Below are 12,457 nucleotides of genomic sequence, written 5' to 3'. Positions count from 1 at the left end.
TAGAGAAAAAGCACACAACCTAAAAAAAGGCTGCATCCGTTTGGGCTCTACTAACTGGGCATTTGTAATATATACCTTAGGACTAGATTGAGGTTTACCACTGCACTACCTTTTTTTTTTAATAAGATTTTATTTATTTATTCATGAGAGATACAGAAAGAGGCAGAGACACAGGCAGAGGGAGAAGCAGGGCCCCTGTGGGGAGCCCAATGTGGGGCTTGATCCCAGGACCCCGGGATCACGCCCTGAGCGGAAGGCAGACACCCAACCACTGAGCCACCCAGGTGTCCCTCCACTGTACTATCTAAAAAGAGCATTTGCTCACTGTGATAACAAGACAAAGGAGGACTAATATATAAACACTCAACCTAGTTAAGAAAATAAATTAACTTAAAGTACAATAGCAATTATAGATATATAGGCTTATTCATTAGAAATGCATTTTATTTATTGAAGTATAACAATGTGAATCTTTACTTCAAAATAGTTTGCCTTCAGCTATACCCTTATGCTTGAAACCAGTAAAACAATATGTATTTAAAACTTTTATATAAACTCCTACTGTTCTCTAATTCATACTGTCTGGCTTTCAAGTCAGTAAAGTTTTACTAAAACATGAAATATTCATTCATTCATTTAAAAATATTTATTAAATGTTTATTAGCAGATAGGCACTGTTTTATAAGCTGAATATTTAAAAAAACATTATAGACCTACCATTAAGGAATTCTCAGTCTGATAGAGAATCTCTTTGGAAAATAATAACTGGGACAAAACAATAGTATTACTGTAGGTTTAAATTGATATGAAAATTTATTTTCAACTTTCAAAAAGTGCTGTAAGTATAAAGTATTAGATATCTTAACAAATAAGTATTACATCATTTCCACATATGCTATTTTTCATTATTTGATATTAAATGAAATAAAAAATGAGATACTAATTTTCAGATATATAACAAAAGAAAACAGAATGGTGTATGCTACAAGGTCAAGTTTTTAACAAACTTTTAACAAAAGCCCTCAATGTAGAATATTACGTATAGAATAACCCTGTCTGTATGTTTAAGATAAAGACACTTGGAGTGTTTCTGAAGGAGTTTTAGTGGGCCTGAGGACAGACCTGGCAATCACTAAGAGGAAATGAGAGGGAAGAAAGAAGTATTAAGTTTAGAATAATTTTTTTTAAGAAGTGTTTAGCACTGACAAAGACAAAAACTAGTTCTCATTACAACATATGCAAATACAGGATTTTCTTTTTTTGAGGGAAGATCATAGTTTAAATGTATCTCTTCATTCTGCAACTAAGAATGCTTTTCCCTAACCTAACCTGATCCAAAAGAATTGACTTTCACTTATTTTGTTTTGCAGGTAGAAAAGTATGGGAAAAGCACAGAAACCCAAACGATGGGTATAAAAATGTTTACAAGAGGCAGAGACTATCATTTACTGAAGGTGCCTTGAGCATCCTGCATACCAAATGCTGTGGGCAAGGAGAGCTAAGATCTTCTTTTTCCTTTTCCCTCTACTAAGGACACCTAGAGCCACAAAATTTAATTAAAGATATCTTTCTGGCTGCTTGTTAAGTTGTTTTCTTTTGGGGCAACAGGCATGACAGACTGGGTTCTTATGCTTTAACAGAGTATCGTGGGAATTTTTAACTTATGCTATTATAAAATAAAAATGTATTGACATTAAAGATACCTTTATAAATCTGTCACTTTACTCTTTCCTCATAATTTATAGGTTAATTATGTAGCTATATAGTCACATAAAATTTCATTGAAAAAGTTATAAGCATTACTAGTCATTGGACATGAAACAACTCATAACATTAGACTTCCCATTGATTCTCAAGCTAAAAGGCTAAATGATGGTGAAATTTCATAAAACTTCTTAGATTGTACAGATAATTTTCACTTTGTGAAGAGTACACATATTTTGTAAAGATTTCTCATGCTTCAGCAAATCAGAAATGATAAGAGTACACATTTTCTTATTTAAAATCTAATATTTGCAACGGAAAAGGTAGCATGTTGCTAACAGTCTCAGCAGCAACCATGAAAAGCAAATAAGCCAATACAAACAAAATATGGTTTTCTGGAAAAAAAAAGTGATAATGACTTTAAATATAAGCACTGACTTCAAATTTATTTTAGCACATACTCTGAAGCACAGTAATTTCTGGATGCCTATTTAAATAGAATATAAAGAAAAGTTAGTGAATACCTAATGGACTCAAAGTAGAAAAACAGATTCTACAAGTTGAGCCTATACAAGTAAGAGTGATTTCCAGAAACAAGCATTAGTTTACTACTTCTTCCTTTACATTCATTTTAAAACTTCCTAATACTTAGGTTGAAAATGTGCTTGATAAGACCTACCAATAAAAGTGATAAAATAAAAACACTGTTTAGTTTTCATGTTGAATAAAAAAACCCTAGCAAACATACTAAGTATGGATTTATAGTTCTTCATTTACCACTTCTGACATTCACAATACAGTTGACCCTTGAACAATTTGGATGGGTAACGGATGGGGACCCTTCATGCAGTAGAAAATATGCATGTAACTTCTGACTCCCCCAAATTTAACTACTAATAGCCTTCTGTTGACTAATAGTCTTACTGGTAACATAAACAGCTGATTAACATGTATTTTATATGTTATATGTATTATATACTGTATTCTTACAATAAACTTAGCCAGAAAAAAGAAAATATTAAGAAAATCATAAGAGAAAATATATTTATAGCACAGTACTATAAAAAAAATCTGTGTATAAGTGAACCTGTGCAGTTCAAACCCTTGTTGTTCGAGGGTCAAATATAGTTAAAAATAAATGTGAAGTTTTCCCCAGTCTATATAATATATATTCAGAATGTAACATACAACTGTTTTAGTAGTTGTTAAAGTCTGAAATTCTCTTGTCCATCAACATTTTTACTGACCTCTTCTAGGACTCTCATGATTGAAGAGAATGCCATTCACTGCAAAGAGATTATAGGCCTCCCGGAAATTCACCACGATCCAATAGGCGTAGAGTTTTGCTGCTCCTGTTAGAATAATTTTTTAAAAGCAAATAAAAGACAGTGATTATTATAAAAGATGGTGTCTTTTTATAAAAGACAGTGATTTTCACCCATGCTAGAGAAGTAGCAACTTGCAAAAATTATAATTTGTAATATATTAAGATAGAAAAAATATGAGTCAAAGCGAAAGACAAAGTAAAGGTTCCTTTGCCAGTTAATCATGTGCACAGGAAAATAAGAATTTTTTTACTTTTGTTATACCTACCATTCTGTCCTCCATAATCTATATGATTTGATGATAGTATGTGCAATATATCAAGTTGACCTAAGGTCTTATTTCTTTTATCCTAGTTTTAAGGAATTAGAAAGTGAAAAAAAAAATGTATGAAATCTTAAGATTCTAGAGGCTTAGAAGTTTGGCCACTGAAATCTTTCATGAATACTCTTTTTACAAATACATAAGTGGTAATAGCTTTCTTTTTTTTAAAATATTTGAACACAAGGAAACTTCCATTGGGAAAATAAAAAAATGAAACCTATCATTGCAGCAAATCTCATAACAGTTAAGTAAAAAAAAAAAAAAAAATCATGTGGGTCTAATTTTGCTTTCCAAGTGTTCTGTATGGAAGGGCTGGATAAACCTGGATCACTGAAGTGAAGTGGTAATTTCACCCTGGAGGCAGTGGCAGCAAATACGGAGAGTGAGCAGTATATAGAGTCAGGCTTCCCAACATCTAGTCATTGTGGTCTGCTCTTACTCTCACACTCAAATGACTTCAGATGAGAGACAGGAATGGAATTCAAGCAGAAGCACACGCGTGCCTCATGCCAACAGAACATGGTGCATGCTCAAGGCTGGACCCGTGCATTCTCACCGTATGGTGACCGAGGATAGAACGGGGTAGTCTCCTTCTGGGGTATTTCTTGGACTTTCCCGTAGAGTTCACTTGTTGAGGCTTGGTAGAACTTCACAGAGTTGATAAGGCCACAGGTCTTCACTGCATCCAGAAGCCGTAAAGTGCCAACTCCATCAACATCCGCAGTATACTCAGCCAGGTCAAAAGAAATCTGGAAATAGCAGGTGGAGACAGTACCACGTTAGTGGGTAACAGCCACAGAGATACTGATGGTGGTAACAGACACATTTTACCATTTCACAGACTTGGAAATGTTATGCTTGTGACAAAATATTATTTTCTAATAGCAGAATAAGAGTGTGAATGTCCTCTATTTCTAACATCAAATGGCTGAAAAATATCTTAAGAAATACATAGTAATTATCTGTGGCAGGGATCCCTGGGTGGCACAGCGGTTTAACGCCTGCCTTTGGCCCAGGGCGCGATCCTGGAGACCCGGGATCGAGTCCCACGTCGGGCTCCCGGTGCATGGAGCCTGCTTCTCTCTCTGCCTGTGTCTCTGCCTCTCTCTCTCTCTCTCTGTGACTATCATAAATAAATAAAAATTAAAAAAAATTATCTGTGGCAAAATAAAGAACGATTCTAAGCTGAAGTCTGTAAGGCAGTGTTTCTCAAAGTGCAAGCCTTGCTCCTAAGGATCATCTCAAGGGTTTCTAAAAATTCAGAATGAACCAATCTCTTGGGGGTTGAACTCCAGGAAATCCACATTTATAGTGAGCCCCACTTGACTTTTACTCATGGAGCAGTTTAAGAACATGTGCTTTAGACACAGTTGATTCTTAAAAAGATTGTTTTATTTGCCATTTTTAACCTATATAATCTTTTAATTATGAGACACATTGAATACAGTAAGATGCTAATGAACAGAACTGAATAATTTCCAAAAAGACAGTGTCAAGGAACAATTCAGTATTTTGCAGTTTCTTAACATATTCCTTAAAAATAAATGTGACTGATATGTTTTTTCTTAAATTATTTCTAAATATAATAAAAAAGTTAACCTAATATTAAAATGTCCTAAAATAGTAAGTCTGAAAATTTTTGTCACTGAGTTATTTACAGGCCAAATATAGCTGGGCACAATGCAAAGATGCTTCCCTACTGCCTGGTGAATGACCTCAATCTTCATCTGGAAAAACCCCCACTCTGGGGTGAGGAGGTTACTGGCCCACATTGCTGCTAGTTCCGAGGGTCGCCTGAGCACAAGCTGCAGCCTTGTCTATGCACAGGTTATTTAGGGAACTTGGGTGACAGCTGACCACAGACCAGACTCAAGACCAATACACACATGTCATCTAGGCCTGTGAGTAAAACTCACACTGCAGCCATGACATAAAAGAGGATAAAAATATGTTTCATCTCCAATCTTTTAAAGCCAAGAAAGTGCAATTTGGGGTTACTTTATTTTTTTCAAATAATAGTTCATTGAATAAAATTTACATATCATAAAATTCACCCTTTTAAATTTTACCAGCAACTTGGTGGTTTTGAATATATTCACAGCATTGAACAATCATCACTACCTACTAATTCCAGAATATGTTTATCATCCCCAAAAGAAACTCGGTACCCATTAGCAATCACTTGCCATCTTCCCATCGCACCCCCACAGCCACTAATTTACTTCCTGTATCTATGCATTAACCTATTCTGGAAATAGAATAAGATTCCACGTATATGGAATCATAACATGTGGCTTTTGTGACTGGGCTTCTTCCACATATTATATTTTCATTTCTCTTGGACATGTACCTAGGAATAGAATCATTTGCATACAACATTTTGAGGCACTGCCACACTGTTTTCTGAAGCGGCTGCACCATTTCACATTCTCACCAGCTCTAATTGTTCTACATCCTACTCAACACTTGCTGTAGTCAGTCTTTTTTATTTTGGACATACTAGGGAGTGTGAAACTGTGTATCACTGGAGGTTTTATTGTATTATTAAGGTATAACTGATATATAATATTATCTTATTGTCAGGTGTACATAATTATTTATGTATCATTAAATTATCACCACAGTAAGGCAAGTTAACACCCATTATACACAGTTACAAAACTTTCTGATAACTTTTAAGATCTACTCTCTTAGCAATTTGCAAGTAATACGATACAGTATTAACTACAGTCACCATAGTACACATCACCAATGACTTAATTACTACAACTACCAGTTTGTACCTTTTGACCACCTTCACCAACTTCACCTACTGTCTACCACCTCCACGCCCTTCTTTCTGGCAACTCTGTATCTATGAGCATATTTTCTCCATTCCTTTTTTAGATTCCACATATAGGTAAAATCATACATAGTTGACTTTCTCTATCTGACCTTTTTCACTTAAAATAATGCCCTCAAGGTTCTTACATGTTTTTGCAAATGGCAAAATGTCCTTCTTTATTTCCTAAGACTAATATTCCACAGTGTGTGTATGTATGTATTTGTGTGTGTATATATATATACACATACATATATATGTATATGTATGTACATATATACATATATCTATATATAGATAGATAGATGAAAATACATATTTATGCCACATCTGCTTTATCCCTTCACCCCGCAGTGGACATTTGGGCTGCTTCAATATCTTGGCTACAATAAATAATGCAGCAATGAACATGAGAATGCAGCTATCTTTTACAGTTAGTGTTCTCAGTTCCTTAGGAATTGCTAGATCATATAGTAGTTCTATTTTTAACCTTCTGAGGAAACTCCATGCTGTTTTCCATAGTGGCTGCACCAGTGCACTCCTGTATTCCCACCAGCAAAGCACAAGGGTCCCCTCTTCTCCACATCCTCACCAATACTTGTTTTCTCATGACATTTTGATAATAGCTATTCTGATAGGTGTGAGGTGATAATCTCATTGTGGTTTTGATTTGCATTTCCCTGATGATTAATGATGTCGAGCACTTTTTCATCTATCTGCTGGCCATCCTATGTCTTCTTGGGAAAAATGTCTATTCAAATCTTCTGTCCGTTTTTAAATCAGACTGATTGGGTTGGGGTTTTGTTGTTGCTGCGTTTTTTGTTTTTTGGTTTTGTTTTGCTGTTAAGTTGTATGAATGCTTTATGTACTTTGGCCATTAGCCTCTTACCAGATACATGATTTACAAATATTTTCTCCCATTCAGTAGGATGCCTTTCCATTTTGTTGATGGTTGCCTTCTCTGTGCAGAAGCTTTCTAATTTAATGTAGTCCCATTTGTTTATTTTTGCTCTTGTAGCCTTTGCCTTTGGTGTGAAATCCAAAAAATCATCACCAACACCAATGTCAAAGACCTGACCGCCTGTGTTTTCTTCTAGGAGTTTTATGGCTTCAGGTCTTGCGTTAAAGTCTTTAATCCATTTTGAGTAAATTTTGTGTTTGGTGGAAGACAGTGGTCCAGTTTAATTCTTTTGCCTGTGGCTGTCCAGTTTTCCCAATACCATTTATTGGAGAGACTGTCCTTTCGCCATTGGATACTCTTGGATCCTTTGTCATAAATTAATCGACTATGTGTGTGTTGATTTATTTCAGTGGTCTCTGTTCTGTTCATCTGATCTATGTGTCTGTTTTTATGCCAATACTATACCATTTTGATTGCTATAGCATTATAGTCTAGCTTGAAATCAGAAAGTATGATGCCTCCAGTTTTGGTTATTAGGGGGTGTTTTGTGATTCCATACAGATTTTAGGATTATTTGTTTTATTTCTGTGAAAAGTACCAATGTAATTTTGATTGCATTAGATTTGTATATTGTTTTGGGTAATATGGACATTTTAACAATCTTCTAATCCATGAATGTGGAATATCTTTCCATTATTTGTGTCTTCTTCGATTTCTTTTATCAATGACTAGTAGTTTTCAATATATAGGTCTTTCACATCCTTGGTTAAATTTATTTTTAGGGTTTTTTTTTTTTCTTCTCTTTGATGCAATTTTAAATGGCATTGTTTTCTTAATAGAATGTTATTAATGTACAGAAACACAATAGATTTTGTGTATTGATTTTGTATCCTCCATTGTTACTAAATTTATTAGTTCTAACTGGTTTTTTTTGATGGAGTCTTTTCTATATATATCATCATATCATTTACAAATAGTGATAGTTTTACTTTTTCCTTTCCAATTTGGATGACTTTTTTTTTCTTGCCTAACTCTTCTGACTAGGACTTTCAATATTACGTTGTATAAAAGTGATAAAAATGGGCATCCTTTTTATCCCTGATATTAGAAGAAAAGCTTTGAGCCTTTCATTACTGAGTATGATTTTAGGTGTGGGCTTGTTATTTATGGACTTTATCATGTTGAAATATGTTTCCTCTTTACTTGCTTTGTTGAATTTTTATCATAAATGGGTGTTGAATTTGGCAATTGCTTTCTCTGCATCTTTTGAGATGATCACAATATTTTTTCTGCATTTTATTAGTTTCATGTGTCACACTGATATGCTACTATTAAGCCATCCTTGTGCCTCTGCATCTCATGAATAAATCCCATTTGATCAAGGTGTATAACTTTTGTAATGATCATTAAAATTCAGTTTGCTAGTATTTTGTTGAGAATTTTTGCATCTGTGTTCATCAGTGATATTGGCCTATTTTATTTTATTTTATTTTATTTTATTTTATTTTATTTTATTATGTGGCATCATTGTCTGGTTTTGGTATCAGGGTAATGCTGGCCTCATAAAATGTATTTGGAAAAGTTTTCCCCACTTCTAGTTTTTGGAAGAGTTTGAGAAGTATTGGTGTTCTTCTTTGAATGTTTGGCAGAATTAACAAGTAAAGCCATCTGGTATTGGACTTTTGTGTTTTAAGAAGTTTTTGATTACTGATTCAATTTCCTTTTTATAATTGGCCTATTCACATTTTCTGTTCATGACTCAGTTGTATTGGGTTGTATGTTTCTAGGAATTTACTCATTTCTTCTAAGTTATTGATTTTGTGGGTGTTTAATTGGTCATATAGTTCTTTTTCATTTCTGTGATTTCAGTTGTAATATCTCTTTCATTTTTTATTTTATTTGTTTGAATCCTCTCTTTTTTTCTTGGTAAGTCTAGCTAAAGGTTTGTCATTTTGTTTATCTTTAACAAAGAACCAGCCCTAAGTTTCATTGTTCTTTAATATTGTCTTATCTTTTTAGTCTCACATTTATTTCTATTCTAATCTTTATTTCCTTTCTTTACTTTTTCTTTTGTTTGCTCTTCTTTTTCTAGTTCCTTGAAGCTGAATTTAGGTTGTTTATTTGAAACTTTTCATCTTTCTTGAGATAAGCATTTATCACTATGAACTTACCTTTTAGAACTGTTTTTGCTGCATCTCATAAATTTTGGTATGTTACATTTCCATTTTTGTTTGTCTCAGGGTATTTATTTATTTATTTGTTTGTTTCTCTTTTGATTTCCCCTTTTACCTATTGGTCATTCAGTAGCATGTTATTGATTTGCTACATTTTTCAGTTTTCTTTGTGTAATTAACTTCTAATTTTATTCCTTTGTGGTCAGAAAAGATGTTTGATATGATTTCGGTCCTCTTAAATTTGTTTTCTGGCCTAACATAGAATCTCTCTTAGATGGAGCTTTTATTATTTTTTTTAATTTTATTTATTCATGACACACACACACACACACACACACACAGAGGCAAAGACACAGGCAGAGGGAGAAGCAGGCTCCATGCAGGGAGCCCGACGTGGGACTCGATCCCGGGTCTCCAGGGTCACGCCCTGGGCCAAAGGCAGGCTCCAAGCCGCTGAGCCACCCAGGAATCCTCCTGGAGCTTTTATTCTTTAACCACATTCTTAAATATTGATACTCTGTTACTACTATTGGATATACCACAGACATTCTTGACCTTTCTTATGCCATGAACCCTTCAGTAGTCTGGTGAAGCCTATAGATACTCTCAGAGTAATGTTTTTGAAAAGTATAAGAAGCAAAATACTTAGGATTACAAGGGAAAATAATTATATTCACATATTAATATAATATTTAAAAGCCAGGCTTGTGATGTGATATATAATGAAACCAGAAGTCATCACTTGTGACTTCAAAGCAGTAATGGACACAAGCGATACTTTAGACTTTCGTAGCAACTTTGTTGTAGTATAGAAATGTCTACGGTACCCATTGGTGGAGAAGTCATATTTGGTGCTATTACTACCAAGGATTTTTGCTTATATTCAAAATTGAAAGAAATTCTAAATTTCAGATAGAATTTGGTAAAAATGAAAGTGCATATTTTTCTTATCCAAATTAATATGTGCATCCTTGAATTTTATCCATAGACCTTGTGGACCTTGGTTAAGCATCCCAATGTAATTAATTTATGAAATAAGATTGCTGGTTATTTCTACTTATCTGTAAAGAACCTCTGCAACTTTTTCTCCTGAAAAATTGGATAATTCTGATTCTATTTTCTCATATAAAAATCATGACAGATCTTTCTGTGTTACAGCTGATACAACTCTGTAAACTAGAAAAGAAAAAGATGCCTGATATCACTGATTTGCGATAACTGAAGTTGCAAAGTATTTTTAAATTAAAATTTTCTGCTAAGCCAAGAGACTTATTTTAATTGTTTTCTTTTTTCTTTCTTTTTCTTTCTTTCTTTTTTTTTTAAGTTGTGGCCTTTCTTAAATGAGAAACGAAGAGAAGTTTTAAGGAATGGGATCAGATATTCTTGGAGGATACAGAATATGGCAAAGAATTGTGATTGAGGTTTCATTGCTAAAGTTGATGAAAAAGCCCATTCAGAAATGAAGATTTTCAATGGGACAGCTTAGCTTCCTTTTGGTGTTAGTAAATGGGAAGAGTTATAAGATTTGGTAAGGCATTATAGTGTGGTTGACCTTCCACTGCAGGAACTGTGCTCTCCAAGAAAGCAAAAATGTTAGGGAACTCCAAAAGTAGAGTACCATATATCTTTCTTACTGTCATTAGCAAAAGTTTCAGTTTGCCTTTATGGGTAGAAATGTTAACTTCTGAAAAAAATTAATGTTATTCATTCATTCGACAAATCTTTTCATACCCTATTTTGGTAGTAAGCATTAAGGATGACATATGGAAAACTCTAGTCCCTATAGTATGGTGCTGCAATGACTCTCATCAGAGGTGTTACAGAACATGGTGCATCTAGAGGTTGTTCCTTTATTCTGTGTGATGAAAGTTCTGATCCCCTATGGGAGTCCTTAATCTCCTTAGAGGATTTCAAAAACTTAATGGAACCTACCTATTAATTTACATTGAGCAAAGATGTCTCATTTGTTTAGTCTGTCAGGAGTTTATTACTTCAGTGAAATAATAACCTTATGATTATTTGATGCCCCAATTTGTAAAGATAAAAGGTTTTGAACAAAAATATAAGTACAGCAGAAAAGCAAAAATTGTATAAGATGAGGTTTATAAATGTGAGGAAGAAGAGTTTCTGAGCTGGGCCTTGGCTGCGCTGGGAGCAAACAGATCTGAGACAGGGACTGCTGTGCACGGCAAGAAGCTCTGGTGGAAATGACGCTGCTCCTGTTGAATGTTCTGCAACCTTCTTGCCTCCTAGGTACCTGCTAAATAGACTACTGACCTGCCTTTCAGTTCCAGAAAGGCCTCTCCTGGTGTTTACAAAATTAATGCCTACTTGTTTCCTGTCCTTTTCTTTCTCTAACCTGGAGACTTATTTCCCAAATATGTGCATCTTCCCTTTCTCTACTCCTGCTGGCCCACCCATTAGAATGCTTCCCATCTCCCCATCTGCACTGCTTATTTAGACCATCTCCTCCCTGATCCCTTCTTTGATTTGTCGTTGTCTCCTCACCTCCTTTAAGTCCCTGTCCCCCACCTGGCTGCACACACATTTCAGCCATGTCTCTCTCCATCCCTATTGCATCTATTTTGTAAGGCAGGTGAGGGGGACACAGATATGTTTCTTTTCACCTCTGTATTTCCTATAATTGGGACATGATGCCCTGCTGCTTAGGGAAGGTGCTTCTAAAACAGGGATGCACACTCTCTAGATTCCTCCGAGGAAGCTCCTCCTGCTTACTGATCTGCAATTCTTCTGATTCCACACTTGCTTTACTCTTATTGTGGCTCTGGTAAAACAGATTTGCCTTGAGTCCTAGCTGCTATGTAAATGCCAGCTTTCCTGGTTTTCTGCTAACTAAGAAAGACTGATTCATGATGGAAAGTAATGTTTTATTGTTGTTCTCATTAATTATGACTTTTTCTTGTTGTTCAAAGTCCTGAGAAAAATAGTGCAGCTGCTTCTATGGTCTTAGACATTTTCAGCCTACTGGTATTTTGAGTCTCTTTATGTCTCTGAAAGCAAACGTTAGAGGAAGTGTTCTTCTGGTCTCTGGTTATCTTTTCCCACATATGGTTATTTTGCCATACCAATCTTTTGTTCCAAGGCAACATTTTTATCTAGGAAACTCTGGCTCCTTCACTGAGATTTTAAAAATTTTATATACTTTATATTTAAAGTTCACTCCATTATTAATTGTATAATAAGGTCCTT

General features: G+C 34.7%; 1 protein-coding gene across 1 annotated transcript in view; it reads right to left on the bottom strand.

Moving 5' to 3' along the window:
- GMDS (GDP-mannose 4,6-dehydratase) overlaps window positions 1–12,457 on the bottom strand; it is a 583,021-nt gene that overhangs the window by 309,483 nt on the left and 261,081 nt on the right. Inside the window, exons 5-6 of the mRNA XM_055321890.1 lie at window positions 3,908–4,100; window positions 2,952–3,056 (exon numbers count right to left, since the gene is read on the bottom strand). Of these exons, the coding sequence (XP_055177865.1) occupies window positions 2,952–3,056; window positions 3,908–4,100 (298 nt within the window). The remainder of the gene's footprint in view (window positions 1–2,951; window positions 3,057–3,907; window positions 4,101–12,457) is intronic.

This window comes from Nyctereutes procyonoides, unplaced genomic scaffold (assembly GCF_905146905.1).
Source record: "Nyctereutes procyonoides isolate TBG_1078 unplaced genomic scaffold, NYPRO_anot_genome, whole genome shotgun sequence".
Taxonomy (NCBI): domain Eukaryota; kingdom Metazoa; phylum Chordata; class Mammalia; order Carnivora; family Canidae; genus Nyctereutes; species Nyctereutes procyonoides.
This window is presented reverse-complemented; position numbering and strand designations above follow the sequence as displayed.